The sequence below is a fragment of the Marmota monax genome, unplaced genomic scaffold (assembly GCF_021218885.2).
Source record: "Marmota monax isolate L192 unplaced genomic scaffold, Marmota_monax_Labrador192_F-V1.1 WCK01_AAM20220418_F8-fsc00040, whole genome shotgun sequence".
NCBI lineage: Eukaryota > Metazoa > Chordata > Mammalia > Rodentia > Sciuridae > Marmota > Marmota monax.
In genome coordinates, this window is record NW_026692782.1 from 4,762,870 (window position 1) to 4,784,266 (window position 21,397).

A 21,397-nucleotide genomic window follows, 5' to 3' on the forward strand; every position below is an offset into this window, starting at 1 on the left:
TTTACAAGCTGTCCATCAGACATTATTGTGCCAAATCACTCTCCCTACTGCCCACCAGATTTGTCCCTGAGATACCTATCAGCTTACTTTGTCCTTATACATTACAAAGCTAGGTTGAATTCTTTACCTCTCAGTTACTTCTTAAGTGGGTCATTATTTTATGAATTTCATGTCTTTATTTTTTTTAATTTCCTATATCATTTTGTTATAGCCCATTCTCATGGTAATATGGAATGTAAAATCTCTGATTCGTTGCACATCTAAAAACGTCTTTATTCTGGCCTATTTGATTGATAATTGAATAGATTTGAAAGGCAAGATTAAAATTATTTCCCTTAGAATTTTGAAGGTTTGGTTTGTTATCTTCTCTAACCCAACATAGCTTATGATTAGTGGGATACAGAGCTGATTTTTTTATCTTTTATGGATGATCTTTGGCTTGTTCCTTATTTAATTTTTTTCCTAAAAACTTTTGTGATCTTTCTATATTTAATGTTCTAAATTTTGAAAGATGTTTGTGTGTGTGTGTGTGTGTGTGTGTGTGTATGTGTTTTCCTCAGTCAGGTGGGGTGGCATATGTCTTTAATTCTAGCAACTCAGAAGGCTGAGGCAGGAAGATCCCAAGTTCAAAGCCAGCCTAGGCATCTTCATGAGACCCTGCTTCAAAGCACAAAAATAAACAGGGTGAGAATTATAGCTCAGTGGAAGGCTGCCCTGTGGTTGTCCAATCCTCAGTGCCACAAAAACAAAACAAAAAGATAAACATTTCCATGTCAGATGTTAGACATCTTAAGCAATCCTCCAGGGCTCTTTTCCTTTCTTTGATAGATTTTCTGTTTATCCTTCCTTGTTTTTATTCTATATTATAGAGATTTTGTTTGTTTGTTTGTTTTATCCTTACCTCTCTACTCTACATTTTGTGTCATCAAATGTGTGTGGACATAAAACTAAACAGTTATGTATAAAAAAATGTATGAGTTCTCCTTTTTTTCACTCATTTTCTGCTTTATATAACATCATGCTTTTATTAATAATTGACTACAACTGCACAACCCTGGGTTGAAAAGCAACTTTTAATACTATTCAATTTTAATTTAAAATCATATTTATTATTATTTTGGCATAATTTGTTATTTCTTTTATTCCTTCCTAACTACAAATTTAATTAGATTAATGAGTACCAAGCACTGCTTCAGTTCACTACTGGCTATAAAATTGAGAGCAGTCCTTTAACTTCAGTGTCCTCGCTTCCACAGCATTAAAAATAAAGATAATAATCCTCTCCCTAACCTTCCAGGCTTTTTATTAAAATCAAATTTTTGAAACCTCATTAAGAAGTATTTCATGCTATATAAATGCAAGATATTATTTCTGGAAAAATGAATCTGTGTGAGAGACCTTTTGGAAAATAGGAAGAAAATAATATCAACTGATTTCTTCTAGAAAAGAACTCTAGGAACTCACTGCTGCTGTCAGACACATGTAGGGGACCTCTGACTGGTCCCATTGGGATGGAGGCTTGTCCCCTGCTGTGGACTGTGTGGTGGCATGTACAGAAGTTCATTGCTCACTGAGATCCCTGATCTGTTTTTAATTGGTATCAAACATTGGACCTGAAGACTTGTGATTTCTTTGAATTCAGAGAGATACAATTACATCCTATAGGTCATACACTGTCTTCTGAAAATGCTTTGCTAACATCAAACCTCCCTGCATTGGTGATCAGCTCACATCCTTGCAATCATCATTTATGAAATGGAGTTTATAAGCTTTCCGGGAGGCGATGCTTGACTTTTTTTGTTCTAAATTGGCACTTGCTGCTTTGTTCATTTCCTTTGAGATTTCTGAGGTGATTTGTGGTCAGGATTAAGACTTTGGATTCTGAAGTCTAATTTATGGATTCAAAACTTGGTTTTGCCACTTTATCTGACACACCTCAGATGACTTACTCAGTTCTCTATACCTCAGTTTCCTAATATTTTAAAATGGAAGCAATATATTTTTATAATGATTAAATCAATTAATACATGTAAAGTATCTATCACACTAAGTATGCATTTTATCATTGTTGTTTTATTCATTATAATTACTACAATTATTAATTCAAAGTATTTCAACTTTTTCGGAATATTTAATCTCAATATAATATTGAGACTAAAACTCTGGTTCTATATTCAATACTGATATAGGATCTCCCATTTGGTAACTTATTTAAAATGCTATTATATTTGTTATCAATAATTTCAAAAATCATGAGATTTCAGAATTATTCAATTATACATACATAGTAAATACTATCACATACTCAGATTTTAGAGCACAATGAAATATGTCATACTAATCTGTTCTACAAAATAATGTTCGACCTTTAGTAGATACCTTGTTGGGTGAAACTTTGCTTTTTTGCTAGGTATGGCTGAGCAAATGATATTGAACAATTTAAATGAATATACTTGAATACAGGTTGTGTACTTTCAGGATAAACTTTAAAGAAAATAGATTTTGAATGGAGGTTTATATGCATCTCTAACATTTTTTTTCTTCAGTTTTTAAGTTCTGTTTATTTTTAATGTCAATGCAGATATACAGCACACAATTCAAAGGGAAAAAGAGATGAGTAGCCAAAATAGGACACCCTTAAACAGTTTTCTCCCTCTAACTCAGATCCTTTAGTAGAGATAGTTTTATTATCTTCGTATATATTCTTCCAGAGATATGTGATGAATATTTAAAAGTGCATAAATATGTAGATTCCCTCTAAATTGAGTAGGTTTTTGTTTCCTAAGATCTTCCTGAGCAGAAGTCCTTTCCCAAAAGATTTGGGTATAGATATTTGTATTAGGAGCATAACTTTTATGACCTTACCACTGTTACTCATCAATAAAATTCATATTTTCTTTGCATTTCGCTATCATTTGTTGTTTTCTCTGTCTGAAAAGATATATGCATTTTAAATTTATTTTAATTAGGTATATTTTGAGAGCAGGATGTATTTGATTCATTGTACACAGTTGTAGCACAACTTTACATTTCTATAGTTGTACACAATGTAGCCTGACACCATATGTGCAGTCATACATGTACCTAAAGTAATGATGTCCATCTCATTTCACCATCTTTTCTACCCTCATGCCTCCACCCTTCTCCTCCCTCCCCTTTGCCCCATCAGATTTCCTCCATTTTCCCCATGCCCCACCCCCCATGATGGATCAGCATCCACTTATCAGAGAGAACATTTGGCCTTTGGTTTTGGGGGATTGGCTGACTTCAACTAGCATGATATTCTCCAACTGTATCCATTTACCTGCAAATGCCATAATTTTATTCTCTTTTAATGCTGAGTAATATTCTCTTATGTTTATATACCACAATTTCTTTATTCATTCATCTATTGAAGGGCATTTAGGTTGGCTCCATAGTTTAGCTATTGTGAATTGAGCTGCTATAAACATTGATGTAGCAGTATTACTATATTATGTTGATTGTAAGTCCTTTGGGTATAGACCAAGGAGTGGGATAGCTAGGTCAAATGGTGGTTCCGTTCTAAATGTTCTGCTTTCCAGATGGCTGCACTAATTTGCAGTCCCACCATCAGTGACTGTGCTTTTTCTCCCACATCCTTGCCAACATTTATTATTGTCTGTATTCTTGATAACTGCCATTCTGACTGGCAGTTATAACTTGTCTTAGTCATCTACTTTTGATTTGTATTTCTCTAATTACTAGAGATGTTGAACATTTTTTTATGTATGTTCATTAAATGTATATCTTCTTCTGAGAAGTGTCTGTTCAGCTCCTTAGACCATTTATTTATTGGGTTGTTTGTTTTTTTGGTGTTAAGATTTTTGAGTTTTTTATACATCCTGGAGATTATTGCTCTATCTCATGTGCATGTGGTAAAAATTTTCTCCCCACACAGTTATCTCATACTAGACAAAGGTGCCAAAAACATACATTGGAGAAAAGATAGCTTCTTCAACAAATGGTGCTTGGAGAACTAGAAATCCATGTGCATCAAAAATGAAAATAAACCCATATCTCTCACCATGCACAAAACTCAACTCAAAATGGATCAAGGACCTAGGAATTGGTCCAGAGACCCTGTGCCTAATACAGGAAAAAGTAGGCCCAAATCTTCATTGTATAAGATGAGGTCCTGACTTCCTTAACAAGACTCCTAAGGCACAACAAATAAAATTATGAATTAATGAATGGGATGGACTCAAAAAGCTCCTTCTCAGCAAAAGAATGATGCAATGAAGTGAATAGAGAGCTATGTATTTTGTACATTGCTCTGTCCCAGTATAGGCAGTTTTAGACCTCCTGTCACCTGTCTCTGCACTTAGCACACAACATTTGTCCTGAAATCCCCCTTCCCATCTTCCTAGAAATGCTCTTCACCCCTCACTTCTCCATTTTATCAACTATTCTCAGTAATCCACTTTTTTGCCTTGGTCTTTGGTATATCTTATTTCCCAATTACTTTCTGGAAAAAAAGATAAAATGTGTGGTTCATTTTTCAGATTTGGTTTTCAGATCTCTTTTGTTTACTTGAATTTTCTGGCTTAGACATAGGAAATATTTTTTTTTCCATGATCATGCTGCCTGCATGATTATGGCATTCTGATTCCTTATTCTTGGTATATGAAAAGAAAAATTGTTACCTTCCCCCATAAAAATATGTATGACCTTCTTCTTTGATTCTAGTAATTCCGAAATTTATGATTTGCTAATCTGGGTCACCAGCTGTACCAGGTCTTTTAAATCTGGGATCTTGTTGCCCTCAAGTGCTAAGAAGTTGTCTTGATTGTGTTAGATTCCATACATTGTATTATAGTATATCTATATATACCATATATCATATCAAAAGGCAATTTATATATAATGTAACATTTTGTGACATTATTGCATGAATTATTTCCAACAAAATGAGCAAGAACTGTATTTGTACAGAATACTTAGCAGTTGAGGAAATCACTTATTTACTGCAACATGCAGAAGGCATAGATCTGTAATGCCTGTTGTCCTCTAAATGAGGTAAATAAGTTTTTAAAAATATATTTTCAAAGCATTTTAGTACCAAATTCTTGCATTCGTCTACCACCTTTTCACATTAATCACATGCACACTAGGTTTTGTTGTAGCTTATCATGTATTATTTAAAATAATTTTGATAAACAATAATTTTTAAAATAGACAAAACTAACTTCAGTTCCAAAGGTCAAAGTTTGCTAATCTTCACTTTTTATGGCAAAAATATAGTTTTATTTTCTTAAATATTTTACAGTCTTTTTTCTAATGCCAAATAGCAAGATTTTATTTTTCTCTATTTAAAAATATGTTAGCTTAAATTAAATAGAAACAATATTAGTTAATGAATTTTAACACATATTGAATATCCTAGCAAGGAATTCTAATTTGTAACATATTATTATAGGAATGGCCAATTATAAAAGTATAATGTTCATTTTGGATTTTCAAACCTTCATTATCTCAGGTGCCCCACCACTTTTCCATAACATATTAATCACATAAATATCAAGACAATTTTTTGTGATGTTCATAATAGGAATCCTGAAACCAAGTATTCTATCAGGAGGAACCATCAATATATACAATAAATATGTACCAATAAAAATGTGTAAAAAATAAAAATACTCTTCTATCAAGTAAGATATTATTGCTAAATTACATCTTATGCTTGAAGCATGTATTGAGGTTTATCATTGAAAATAACTGAATCACAATTAGTCCCTGTGTGAATTTTTTTTCTTTTACTGTTACCTTACACTGGCTATTGGAACAATTGGAGAAATAGCATTGACATCCTACTGGATTCTTATTAAAGATTTGTGATGTTTCCCTTTGTTTTCAGCGTGCAGTGACCTGGAATTCAGGGAAGTGGCCAACAGATTGCGGGACTGGTTCAAGGCCCTTCATGAAAGTGGAAGCCAAAACAAGAAGACAAAAACATTACTGAGGCCTGAGAGAAGCAGTAAGATTTCTAAATTTGATAAATACTATCATCTTAAGATGGAGATTTATATCCAATGAATCCCTTAGAACAAATCATACATTTTAATATCTATCCTTTACTAAATATTGAATAAAAATCAGAACATTGCTGTTACTTCCAAGTTGTTCCTTAGTATTTTGCAAGAAAGTTAAGCATTTGGATCAACTTTGATTGATGGAAATGAGAATGTCTCCTCAGAAAGCATTTAGGGTCCAGTTAAAAATTAAGAATAGACATGTGTTTCAGTATTTTATCAGAGTTGTAGAAAGTACAACATGGGAAATAGAAGTAAGAATATTGGAGTAGACATTTAAAGAACACAGTTGAACTCCCTCAAATAGTCTTTACAAGAGTGCTTTGCTGGCATCTTAATTTGTCTCTGTGCAAAATGGATTCGTAGAAAAGACAAGACTGAATATCTGCAAATCAAACAAGCAACACATTGAAGCAAAATAAAAGCATAGATGGGCTCAGGTTGGGGCTCATCCTAGCATGTGTGAGGCCCTGGGTTCAGTTCTCAGCACTAAATAAAATAAATAAAATAAAGGTCCATTGACAACTGAAAAAATATTTATAAAAAAATAAAAGCATATGACTCTGACTGGAATTTTATCATCTGTATAATTCCTCCAATTCCTTGGAAATAAAAATGGCAAATTGAAGTAGGACACTTGTTATGAATAATTTTATGAAATTTTCATTTTATTTTATTTTTGTTTGTATAAATACTTGTGTTGTATGTAATCTACCTGAAAAGCAAATCAAAGCATGGTCTGAATCTTTCAAATCGAAATAATTTATCTAAAAGGCAAGAAAAGGATATAGGGCATCAATTATGAGCCCTTATTTCTTAACTGACAAAGAAATGCTAGGGGCGTGACCTCCATTGCTTAGGGTAAGTGACATGATTGTACACTCTCACTTGAAACCCTCAAAATGCAGATTAGCAAAATCATACAGTAAAACAGCACAATCATTTATAAACTCTGTTTCCTAAACTGCCTTATTTGTTTGCTTTCTTACCATTTAGAGATTTTCTATAATCCTAAACTCTTGTAGTTATAAATCTTATTTGTGCTCTAGAATAATTTAATATAGCAGTGAAATTTAGCTATTACCTTTAGATATAATAACTGTCTTCTGATGTGTAATGACTATGCATTCATTTCCTCTTGTGAATTCAGGGAAAAAATTATAGTACTATCCTGATCCTGTAGGAGAGTTTCTTAGATCTGTCTTGAATTTATCAATTGAATTTTTTGGCAACTGTCAATGCATTTCAGCCTGCATTTATTTCATAGAAGTAATAACTAAATATATTTGGTTTTATTTCATTCTGAAAAAAATATATGTGGTATGGGAAGATTTCTTCCAGAACTTTATGTGTTGATTTACAAAAATCAAATAAAATCCATACCTGTGTCCCCAAGAGTTATACTTGAACATGGCATGCTATCAAATTTCTCCTTTGAGCTTGAGTTTGAACTAATTTCCCTCCTAGATTTGGAGATGGATCAAAGCATAATTTGAAGATCCCTGGGCAAGGTGCCTGGTTAAATGTATGCATTTATAAATATTTTCTTTTCTGGCTTTTTCTTCCAAGAAATGTCATGAAACTCTCTTAAGATGCTGGATTAATTATAAGAAACTCCTATGGAGTTGATAATCTTTGGAGAGTAAAGGGGAAAAAAGGGCTACAGGATTATTTATACTACTTAGTCCGTGGCTAACTGAGAAATCCTTGGGTGAATCTTTGACTCAATTCATCATATTTAATTTGCAAATCAACCCTCCCCTGCTCCACTACACAACTGGGAATTCAATTAAGTCAGAGATGTTTGTTCATTGTTGTATTGATAGAGCCTGGAATAGAGTTTCACATAATGTTTACTAAATAAAAATTAATAATAAATTTTATTTACTAAATGGAATAAAATTTACTTGCTAAATAAAAATGAATGAATTAATAGTAAATTTTATTTGCTAAATAAGAATAAAATTCATTTGCCAAATAAAAATTAAGGAATGGATGAAGCAAAAAGCTACCAATGTACTACATCCTGTACTTTATTATAATTAAATCAATCAATGAGTTGCTTAGGAATGATTATGTATTGCTTCCATTATTTTCTCTGTGAAAATTAATGCTGCAATTTGCATGCTCTTATTTCCATGAGTGGAAGTAATGGGTCAAAGTGCAAATGCATTTTAAATTACAATTGATAGTAGGTGTTACCAAACTTTTAAGTGAAAATCTTAAGGCACTTCCAATTTTGGCCAGTAAGGTATGGAGTTAATGTTTACCTGCATCCCAGTAGCAAAAAGTATTATCATTATTTTTATCTTTTACAATTTTTTGAATATACTATAATATTTTCTTTTAAATTTAATATACATATTCTTTATTGGTAGTGAATTTGAACATAGAATAGTATTTGAAAACCTTACAGTCAATAAAAACAAAACACATCTGAAGATGTATCTTCTTACCTGTCTAATTCTGAAAAAGGCATATTGACAGTTTCCTTTGTAGTTCTACACGAACAAGTCTCTTCAGCAATTTTAGTAGATTTTGCTTCACATGTTAGCTACTCTATTTTATAGTACATATAGATTTATTCTTTTATATTAATGAATTGGCTTATTATTCTATTTTCTTATACTTTATCCTGCTTACTGTTTTCCAGCACATATTTTACCCTGGTTGATAGTAGTATTACCATTTTTCCACTCCAGTTGATTGCATTTTCCTGATGTCCTTGATATCATTTGTTGTCAATATTTTTTTTAATCACTTATACTTGTATCTCTTGTATGAACTCCAAGAATTGGGTCTTCACTTTATTTTTTGATATGACAATGAGAAGAATTTGTACACTATCATGTTTTAAAAAATTAAGGATTTGATGAAGTCAATATAAAATGCAGGGAAATTTTCCAATGCAAAATGTTTTGCCTTTCAGTTGCATAAAACAGAAAGCAAAATAAAATTAACGTTGTGATCCCTTATTAACAGCAAACCAAAATTCCAAGAAAATTGTGTCACTGCAACAGAAGAAAAATTAAATTTTAGTTCTGCACCAAATAAGACTTGATATTACTTTTTAAAATCTTATGAATAAACCATTTTAAATATTATCTATCATGGACCAAGAGAAATACTGATTTTGCTGAATCTCATAATGTTTAAATTTACTTAAGAGTTATCTCACATATTTTAGAAGACTTAGATATTTTAGGAAAAAAATGTATTTTTAATAAAATATTTTTCATATTAAGTTTTCATAGATGAGTCATATACATGTATATAATTATTAATTACAGTAACTATTTTGTAGAGAAAACTATGAGGTGGATAATTATAAACTGTTATGCATCATCATTTTGCAATAGATTAACCAAGTTTATGAATATATATTTCATACTCTTTTATAGCCATATACTTCTTTATAATATATCTTTTTAATGTGGCAAAAATAAACATGCTTTTTAACAAACTCAAATATATAAACTTTTCAGATAAGCCATTAAAATAAGAGGCAAAGTAGTATGTGACTTTAAATGCATGTTTTAGTATTTTATATTTTTAAGAAATGATCTAGCTATTATATTAGATATCAGTTAAGTAATGATCACTGATTAAATTAATCTAAATTAGGTAAAGGTTTTAAGTACCAATAGATCTTAGAAATCATTTTTAAGATCTTAGAAATTATTTTTAGTTTATTAAAAACATAACTACCCTTGAAATAAAGTTCATCTGAATGATTTAATTGGATAAGAAACAAATTTAAATTTCTTAGAATTGTAAATTTCTAATGTAATGCTTGCTAATATAAGTACTTATTAATTTATGAAAAATATATCCAAATACAATAACAGCATATGTGGTAACATTCAAAAAGCTAATAAGTGTAAAATCATTGTTGTTTCCTTGAGCAATATTAAAACAATTCATTTATAATTTAAATGTCAGAGTTCATTTAAATTATACAATTTGATTTTTAAAGCATTGCAATTATTCTTCATGAAAAAGACTTTTGAGTTGGGCACAGTGGTGCAGACATGTAATCCCAGCAATTCAGGAGGCTGAGAGAGGAGGTTCACAAGTTTGAGGCCAGACTGAGTGACTTAGCAAGATTCTAAGCAATTTATCAAGACCCTGTCTCAAAATAAAAACTAAAAATGGCTGGGTATGTCGCTTAGTACCCTTGGGTTCAATCCACAGTACTGAAGAAAACTTTTCCAAAAAAAATTAATTTTTTAAATTTCTGCAAATTAAAATTTATATCAGCACTTATTTATCTCTGAGTTGTGAGTCAATAAGAATACAACTTTCCAGATTTCCGTAAGAGGTTTTTATGATCTAATTTGTTTATACCATCTGGAATTCTAAAATAACAGCTCATTTTATGCACATATATACACTCCTATCAAAGCTCTGCACCAATTTGTACTTATTTGTCTGTAGACTCCCATCTAACTGAATGAAAGATTATAGGTTGAAGTTGATCATGACAATGGAGTTTGCTGCATTTGGGGAAATCATAATATCTTACCTATTCTGATCAACTAACTTCAGCCTTAATATAGAAATGTGACAAAATACCTGAAGAACAGTTTAGAGAAAAAAATTGTTTTTTATTTTCATTAAAAAATGAATTCTATTGATTTTTTATATTTCTAAAAAATCATTTTTGTTATTCATACTCCATGAATAGAATGATATCATTTTAATGGTAATTAAAATAATAAAATGAAGATAGTCATCTCTTTCTTGTAATACCAATCTCTAAATTATTGGACAGCAGGTACAAAGCATTTGGCATTTTTATCTGTAATTATCAAGACTGTAAAAGAAGGGACAAATATGCAAAAAAAAAAAAAGCCAAAATATCTATTTGTTCAATTGTGCAATGAAGTGTGCTTAAAAGCCAATACTCATTGTTTACTCTGTGTAGTATTTCATTTGAGATGGACCTTTGATATTCAAATTATTAATGTAATTTCCATTAAAATAATAAGCTTTTTGCTATGCTATCTTAAAAAATTACAGACCTTGCTTTCTATGACATTAGAATAAATGGAAATTACTTTTTCTATAGTTTCTTGGAAAATATTGATTAAAACTTATACCTGATAATCTAGTTTTATAAGTAAACCTACAGTAATGAATGACTGAAAGGTAAACACAAGCTGGTGCCAAACCCTTTGCCATGCAGGAGAGAAGTGGACAAGGGATTAATTTGGCACAAGTATCCTTTTCGATACTTTATAACCTTAAATAACCTAAAAGTGTACCTCACTTCAAAGAAAGCCTTTGACATGATGTTTCCTAGTATAACACTGGGAGCATCAAAGGCCCAATCCAGAAAAACTGGCTCTAAACATTGGCCAAAAGAAGACCCAGGGCTTTGTCAATTGCTGTTGAACATGAATGCGTATGCATTCATAAAACTTATGAACTAGAAAACAACCAAATTCAATCCAAGAGACAACCTAATACAAGTCATCTGAAAATTCACAATTATATTTGTAAGTTAACCTGTGATGTGTTAATAGTGTATATTATTTTCTTCCCGGCAATATCACATACTTTTTTATCTATTTAAGTTTACTGTCCAGTTATAAAGATTAAAAATACAAACTAAGTCATAACATCTTTTGTTTTCCTGTATCCTTACCTCAAAACAGGGCAGTGTAATATCATCCTTAGTATTTACATATTTTCTACATAGCTACTATGATAGTTAAACTAAATGCAAAATAGGTGATATACTCTCTTATTTTTTCTACTCTTATACCAGATTGCTAAGAAGAATTAGTCCAAATACCTCTTGTAATTTTGATTGTCTGCTGAAACCTGAGTATTCTTGCAGGTGTAATGGAGCTTTCTGATGAATGTATTTCCTCACAGTAGAGGAACTGGCTTCATATTTGCTATTTACAAGTCCCAGGATATTGCACCCAAGTATCTGCATGGCTCACTCCCTTTACTTTATTCAGTTGTTTCTCAGTAGCCATCCAGGCACCTTCTTCCCACTCCACGTGAACACCACCAGGGCCACTCAGCCTTAGCCTCCTCATTATGCTACTTGGTTTTTCTTCCTAGCTTGTATTGCTACTTGATAATCTTACTGCATTGCTTTCTTTTTCTTCAAAATAATATGTAAGCTTGAGGAATTAAAAAATGTTCTACTCTGTAATCCCCAACTACTGGAAAACTATTGTCACATAATATGGACTCAATAGCAATTTGTATAATGAATAAGTTAATAAATCTTAACACACATTATTATCTAGACAGGAACCTAATTTCAAAAGAGTGACAAGCAGCCTGTAGCTGCTTTCTTTTGATCTCTGAATAACATGCAGTTTCCAGGAGGACAAAATTATGACAATAGCAGGATTAGATTAAAAGGTTCAAGACTTGATACTTCAATGGAAAGATGCCTTACTTAAAAAGGTGGTATGTCCTGAAAGTGGAATAGGAAACCATATGTAGAACAGTTGATATACTCTCTAACTTAATTTTTTCTACTCTTACACCAGATTGCTAAAAAGGATTAGTCCAAATTTCTCTTGTAATTTCAATTGTTTCCTGAAATCTGTCCATTCTTAAAACATTTGGTTTCATAGTCCACTTTTAGGGAATCCTGCCCTTTTATTTATTTATTTTTTGCAGAAGGAGGCTACTAGAGATTGAACTCAGGAGCACTCAACCACCGAGCCATGTCTCCAGCCCTATTTTGTATTTTATTTAGAGACAGGGTCTCACTGAGTTACTTAGCACCTAGCTTTTGCTGAGGCTGGCTTTGAACTCATGATCCTCCTTCCTCAGCCTCTGGGATTACATGCGTGCACCACCATGTCCAGGGGTATACTGCCTTTTTAGAAGGGATTTGCTAACCTCATACACTGGTCATCAAAGCAGAATTGCTACACATTTTACATTATTTAAACATCACATTGCTCTGACAAAAAGAGTATATTATGGTAAAAAATGATATATTATTTTCTAATAGTTGTTTTAGTAGTTATTCATAGCTCTCAAACACAACTTGGCACTAATATGAGATTTTAGTAAACTATGTTTTATTGTGTTTATTTATTCATTTTATTTTTTGGTACTAGAAATTGAGGCATTTACCCCCTGAGTCACATATCCAGCCCTTTTTATTTTTCTTATTTTGAGACAGAGTCTTGCTAAGTTGCTTAGGACTTCACTAAGTTGCTGAGGTAGGATTTTAAGTCAGGATCCTCCTGCCTCAGCCCCCAAGCTGCTGGGTTTCCATAAGTGGGCCACTGTGCCTAGCAGTTAACCAGATTTTCTCACAGACTTTACATAAAGAATTCCCATGCCATTGCCCCCCAAATTGCTTTTTATTTGAATCTTAGTGTAAATATTTCATAGTTAAATGGTTTTCAAAAAGAGGATGATGATGTCATAGCTTTTAAAGAAATTAAGCCAGCTGATGAAGTTTACAAATCGTTTTTATAATTTAAGTCCATTTTGTTTATAAAAGATATCAGACCTCTGGAATGTATTTTGTTGAGATGGACTTTGAAGTGAACTGAAAAGCAAATGAATGACCATAGAAAACCACTCAGATAATAAAACCTTAAAATGGGTTTGGGGGTAAGAAGAAATGGAACTGTATAATTCTGATTCTATTTATCATTACCTTGAAAATACTTGTTTGAGGTTTTGTTGAATAAGTGTATTTTACAGCTATTATAATTTATATACTTTGATTTGCTTCTGTTGCCTAAATCTTCAGAAGTTAAATAGGAGAAATACAACACCCGGTGTTTTTAAGAATATGGTTGCAATGGAGAATAACTACTTTTTTTCAAAGTTATATTGTATTTATTTTTCTTTTTCAATTTGGAAAGCTTCAGGACATCAGCATCATATGCAAAAATCCTCAGATTAACAGTCTGACTCAGATTATGATAATGTTATATAGTTGCTTTCTTATGCACCAAATGTTCTCAGTCAGAGAAAATGATGGAATTACTTAAACCCCTAGGGAAAATGAACACATTCTAATTTCTTACTAAGATATTGCTCTCTTTATGTCATGCTGTCTTCACATTGAGAGGAAGATTGAATTTGGAATCAGATGGCTTAAAAATAATGCCCCATTTTAATGCAATTAGGAGCCTTCTAGGTAGATCAGAGAACTTCAGCTTTTAAAAACAAAGGTTTAAAAAGTTCAAAGATAAATTTTCTTTTCTTATTTTAAGCAGTAAATTGAAAGATACAGATCATTGCTTGTTTTAGTGGTTCTAATTATTGAGACATCTGGCATTTTCTTCTTTTATTAGGTGGAAACTGTAACTCTGTATACTAAAATTTAATTATATACTTTAGTATTAAGAAGGTATTGTCTTAATCTATGGATGTTTTAATTTTATCAAAATATATTTCATATTAAATTGAATTATGTACTTCTCTTTTACTAAAAGTATGATTATAAAAAAATACACAAAGTGAATGACATATTACAATAAAGTGTACTAGGAAATTATTGAACTGGATCTTCCAGGAACCAAACTTTGATTAACTTCTAGTCCTTAGGAACTATATTATTCCAAACACTGAAAATTACAACTAGTGTTGTAAATTTTAGAATTAGAAAGCATATTATTTCAAATTACAGAAATTGCTGTTAGTATTAGATAAATTTCAGGAAATTTAAGTAGATTAATTCTCACTGTGTGAATGAAAGATTGTCAAATTTATTACATTGTTTTCAATAAAATGAGTACCTGACTTTCAAAATACGATTATCTAGGATATTCAGAATGTTTTTAAACATGATTCGGAACCTACTACAAAGTGAAAAAATACCAGCTCCCAAAAATACCATAGTGAATAAGCTAAGAAAAGGCATCTAAGTAGAAAAAATGAAACAAAATTTTACATTACGTTTTTTTTCATGTATATTCAGTTTGCTAAAACCTAAGAGTTTTTCTTCTAATATTTTCACCAGTGCTATCATGAGTAGTTCAGAGACTCCATGGATGTTTAGATAATGGGTGTTTTGGAAGCATCAAGAGGTGATAGCTAAAATCAAGGGGAAACTTATAAATAAATGCAAATAAAGTAACTCAAAAACCATAATTATATTTGATTATTTAATGTACAAATGAACCTACCCACCACAGCTATCCTTGAACCGTGTGCTAATCAATAAAAGGGCAATAAATTTTATGATGTTCTTCTGACATTAATGAACGTTATTTTCAACATATCACAGGAAGGAATAATATATGTAACATTATATTTTTCCACTTTCTGTTTTTGTAGTCTGCTTCAATTATACACTTAATGTGTTTGTTTTTAAAAACTAATAGTGAAAATATGTGAAGAGTATTAGCATCTGTTCTCTAAGTCTATATGATGCCTCCATCACAAGGTAAAAATTGTTAGCAGCTTGAGGTACATGGTTTTCTCATCTACCTCATTTTTATACAAACATATATACTCAATAAACATAGTTTTAATGTAGACACATTTTAGCATAATGAAATAATACTATATACAGAATGTGAGAGCCCGATTATTATTACTATTTTAATCTTATAACAGCACATTGTTTTGCAAGTATTTTCTGATTGCATCTTTTCTATTTTTACTTTAGAGTACCTTCTTTAGTATTCCTTAAGAAAGCCTCTCTCAAAAAATACTGAACTTTTTATCTTTCCAACGTACATACTTTCCTGTGTTTAGAATATATTACTATGAGATCAGATTCTGGCATCAAATTTTGTTCTACTACCGAATTAAAATACCATCTTTGCGATTATTTAATTCAAGCTTATTTTGGGCTGGATTTTCTTTTTACTTTCTACATATATTTGTTTTTATTTCGATTGTTGATGTTTAATGTCATTTTGTTATGTTTCCATATTATACTTTGTGTGATTTCAGTTCTCCTGAGTTGAGTAAGATGTATAATATGATCAGAATGTGTCTCATGTGAACCTGAAAAGAACTTGTATTCTGTTATTATTTGTTTGACTATTCAATGTAAATTATGTAAAGATTCCTCATAACTGATCATGTTGTTCAGATCTTCTATAACCCTAATGTGTTAGGATCATTTGTTCTATTTATAGGTCATAAAAGATTGTTGCAATCTCCGTTTATAATTGGGGTTTGTCCATTCCTCCATTTAGGCCTATTATATTTTTTTTCCTCAGGCATTTTTGGTGTTCATTTTACATATATGACACATTCAGAATAATTATGTCTTTTAATTGAACTCTGTTATCATGTGATGTTTATTTTTATAACGGTAACATTCCTTATTCCATATTCAGATTTATTATTAATATGTTCAGTCTGGCTTTCTTTTCATTAGTGCTTCATGATGCATTTTTTACAGCTTTTAATTTCAATATAGTATGTCTTTTTATTTGCCTTGAGGAAAACATACCTAAGTCTTCTTGTATTTTTATCCAAGCTGATATTCCTTGACTTTTAATTAATATGTTTAAAGCACTTACATTTGGTTAGTTATCAACATGGTTTAATTGCAATCTACATTTTGTTCAGTTATTTATTATTTTTAACTCTTTTTTGCAATTATTCTCCTCTTACAATGCCTTATGTTAGAATCAATTAACTATTTTTATGACTTCATTTGGTCTGCATTTTAGTTGGTTATTTTTATGACTTTTTAAATGTTTTTGATGGTTCCCCTATGATTTACAACAGATAAATTTAATGTGTCATTCACAACATTCAAATCATGTTTTTTGTTCTTTTATCTATAATACAAGGACTTCCAACTTTAATTTCTCCCATTTTTTAAAATATTTCATTTTTTAGTTGTAGATGGACAATATCTCTATTTTATTTTTATGTGGTGCTGAGGATTGCACCCAGGGCCTCGCACATGCTAGGCAAGTGCTCTACTAGTGAGCCCGGCCCTCTCCCATGTTTTGTACTATTTTTTTCTACATCATTTTCCCCTTCCCTTCTCCTACTGGTATTTAATTGCATCTCTATCAAACTCTTCTATGATGATGCATAGCTCTTGTATGTTCTCTTAACTTCTCCCCCTCCTCTTTCTCTTCCTTCCACAGAGGTCTTACCTCTCTGCTAATGATAGAATTATTTAATGGTCTAAACTGAGGATATTCTCCTGAATCCTTCCCAGGAACAACATTTTCCCAGGGTGCTGAAGATCCTTATCCATATTTTTAGAGTTAGCCAATATTTGACTCTCCTCTGGAATTTAAGTCTTTGTTCCATGAGGGACACAGGGATGATGGATGTAGGTGAGGCTCCACACCTTTCCTCCAGCAAATGTTTCTTCTCAGGTGACTTCCTTGGGTCTCTTTTCCTGCTCTGTCTACCTTGAAAACGTTTTCTGGTGTCTGTGGAATAGTGTCAGTCAAATGGAATCAATCCCTCTTCTTTTTGTGGCTTGCAAAGTTGAGTTCCTATCATGATAACTCACTCTCAGTCTTCAGACATTCCTTAAAAAATTCAATTTGATTTGTTTTAATAGCTTATGTCCCATCTGCTGTCTGTTAGGGTAAGCAAGGGCTCTCATCCCATCTCCTTTGGGAGGCACCTGTACTTTTATTTTTAGGATCTGTTTTTTTTTTAAGGGCTCAAAATACTGATATTATATCTGATGCTATTTAGGACAGACACCTTAGTGACACCTCTGGCTTATCCAGGTTAAACCATCTTTGGTACCACATAGCTGAATTTCTGTCATTTCTCTATGCTCACTCCCTACTCCCCAGTAGGCAGTGCACCCTACACCCCCCACCCCCGTAACACATTTGTAATTAATTGTAATAATTGCCTTGTGAGGGAAGCAGAAAACAGAGTAATTGTGTAACACTTCATGATGGTTATTCTTTGGTCAACAGTTTTAACTGAAGTACCACAATCGCCATAATTCTAGCAAGATACAGGTAGCATTGTTAAAGTTTTAATCATTTTATATTTTTAATGTTTGTGTGAAAATAGTATTTTAATTTCTTTGAATGGAAATAAATTTCATTTCTTTATAATAATAGTGTTATTCATATGTATATACATATATACATACATAAATATATAGATTAAAACATTTATCACAATAAACTTTATTCAGAAAAAGCTTGAACAGTAAAATGTAAATAATGTTTAATTACAGTACTAACTGCCATTGAATGAATGATTAAGTAGTACCAGATGCTTTCTGGTTAATTAATTCTCACAATACTCCTCATATTACTCTCTGAACTTTACTGTGAAACAAATTTCTCAAGATGAAATGTAAAGCCCTACCTCTCTGACTATCCAGTAGGTACCATTCACTAATTATCTGTTTTGTTGATGTGTTTTGCTTTTGGGTGATGAGGTCTTCCATATTTAGCTAACCATTTTCTTTCTTTGCATTTAGGATTTGATACCAGTATTTTGCCCATTTGCAAGGATTCACTTGGGTGGATGTTTAACAGACTCGATACAAACTATGACCTACTGCTGGACCAGTCAGAGCTGGGGAGCATTTACCTTGATAAGAACGAACAGTGCACCAAGGCATTTTTCAATTCTTGTGACACATACAAGGACAGTTTGATATCAAACAATGAATGGTGCTACTGCTTCCAGAGACAGCAAGGTAAAAGATGAGACACCTGTACATGCAAATAATAGACCTCCATTTCAAATTTTATGTAATCTTTCATGATGAAAGAAGTAACCATACTCTATGCCTCATTCATTTCACTAGATTTTTTTTGTAATTTGTGTGTTTATAAAAAAGAACCATAAGCAGCATGTTGAGCAAAGTAGCTCTGCTAAAAATGCAAACATGCTAAGTGAGATGAAAAATGGTAATTAATATTTTATATTAATGTACTTCATTATAGTTTCCATTATGAACCACCAAGAAGCACACAGAGATATGAGAACATAGATATTAAAAGTAATCATTAAAATTAATTTGCTATCTGCTTTGCCCATGGTGTAAAATAAATGGGTTTTTTATCACTGTACTGTGGAGTTTTAATGTTCTATTTTGTGATCATATTAAATGAGCTGAATGAACCACAGCATTTACCATAAAGTTATTTTTACTCATTTTTATTTTGAAATGACTAAGTCTTTCAACCTTTACAAAATAGTTCAGCCTTTCAAAAATTCACTAGCAAAAAAAGTGCTTCAATACTCTGGTAAAAATTAAGCAAGATGAAAAATTGAAATGCTGCTAATTCCTTATATACCCTTCTTTATTAGGAATGCAAACCAAATGTAAATTTGGAAACATGTTACAGAATCAAAGGAATTAGCAATTTGTACCAAGTGCATACAGAGAAATAGATCTAAAGTTCACATCACAATGAAGTTTTGGGAAACTTAGAAGATAATGCTATGTATAATTCTGATGCTAACTTAAAAACCTTGAAAAAAGTTTAATGTGATACACCTGTTCTTGCAATGCTTTTTAAGATTTTTGAAAGCTAAGAGAATGAACAAGCTACTTTAAATTATGTCAATGATTATCATATTCCATGTAGAAATATGAAAACATTTTATAGGGATTTCTCTATCTAAATTACTTTTCACTATTTAGTGATAGTTTTATAAGTAGAGATCAAATGATTATCCTTAAATTGCTAATCAGGATTAGCTGAGTAGTGTAGCTTAACTGTTTATAAACCATTTTAAAGCAAAGTTTAAAAAATAGATTTACTGTGTTAAAATTTTAATTGCATGCATACATAAACACATGTCAACTTTACTGCATATATGCTCTCTAGGTCATTAAACACTCCTAAAAATCTAGGCAAGCTTCAGTGGCACATACCTGTGTGTGAGTGTGTGTGTATGTGTGACTACTATACACATTATACATTATGTTGTGACTATTTAGAATTTCCTATTTCTCTACAAATATCCTCTTTGAAATGATTGAGTTTGAAAAATGGACAAATGAGGAATTCCAAATTTATTTAAATGTTTTGTTTATTTTTAAAATCATGGCTTATCAGAAATTATGGTGTATTGTGTCCTCTTTCTAAATTTTACATATATTTGGAGCATCTGGGTAACAATAGAAAGACCAAGGTACATTATTAACATTACACAATATTAGAATTTATGAGTTTCTCTGACACATCTTAAAAGAAGTATCAACTTTTCCATAGATTATAATGCTAAATTATTTCTCTATATCTTAGCAACTATTTTAAATGAGGGAAATTTCATCAATCGGTTAGAATTTCATTGCCAGGTAAGTTGACGCTTTAATAGTACATGATGGGAAATATTTTCATCATATAATTATTTTGCTGTTTTCTTTTGTCATCCAATTCAGTCATTCTAAGAAAAAACAACATGATGGGAGAGTGATAACTCTCATCCTGGACACACATTCTATATGAACGTTTATCTGTATAAGTAAGGAATATAACAAAACCAATATGTAATGTGTCTTCTAAAAGCATGTAAAGACTAAGTGAAGATTGATATCAAAGAAGTTACCCATTCTCTGTTTGACTAAAATCCTAAAGGTGACATTTTTAATGTCATTACAGACCCACCTTGCCAGACGGAGCTCAGCAATATTCAGAAGAGACAAGGGATAAAGAAACTCCTAGGTGAGTCATAGCTCATTCTTCTGAAGGCTTTATTGCTTACATAAATAACCCCAGAGAAACAGCAACATGAAATCAATATTAATCCAACAAAGATAGACTGCACTAAATTTCAGCAACAAAATTTATGAACTTTTTGAAAGCCATTAAACTTACTTTTATTACCTCACCTATTGAAAGATATTATGTCTGTTTTATTACCCTAATATAATGTTCATTTTGAAAGTTATTAAGTAAAAAGATATTTAAACAATAATAAAGTTAAAACGTCAGCAGAAACTTCTAATTCTGTGGTTAATAATGTAAGAATTGATGGTTATACAGATAGATAAATATAGATATACACACAGAGAGAATATATAAAGCAAATATTTTAAGGATGGGGTGAAAAATGCTGAGTGCATCAGAGAAGTTTGACTGTATTCTTTAGTGTTTTCATGAGTATTTTTGGCTATGTTACTTTTAGCAATGGAATGTATGTATGGATGAATGGATAGGTAAACAGGTAGTTAGATAGATAGACCAACATATAAATAGATAATTGCAAATTTTACCACGAGCCCCAAACTATTTGAATGTTTGGTAATCAAGACACCATCAAACCATTAACTTTGATTATTGTATGTTTCTTTAAGCTTAAACATTTTAAATAAAGTCTTCTTAGAATAATGCTAAATTCTTAAAAATTTGCAAAATTAGTACATAGTTTCCAGAAATCCTTTACCCAACTTTTCCTAAAGATAACTTCTTGCATACACCAAA

The 21,397-nt window shown here is 31.4% G+C and overlaps 1 protein-coding gene across 2 annotated transcripts in view; it reads left to right on the top strand.

Annotated features, from left to right (window-relative positions):
- The window catches only part of Spock3 (SPARC (osteonectin), cwcv and kazal like domains proteoglycan 3), a 433,106-nt gene that overhangs the window by 406,598 nt on the left and 5,111 nt on the right, over positions 1-21,397 (top strand). For both annotated transcript variants that reach the window (XM_058580375.1, XM_046447791.2), the window contains exons 7-9: positions 5,876-5,995; positions 18,436-18,657; positions 20,576-20,638. In XM_058580375.1, coding sequence (XP_058436358.1) covers positions 5,876-5,995; positions 18,436-18,657; positions 20,576-20,638 — 405 coding nt within the window. The remainder of the gene's footprint in view (positions 1-5,875; positions 5,996-18,435; positions 18,658-20,575; positions 20,639-21,397) is intronic.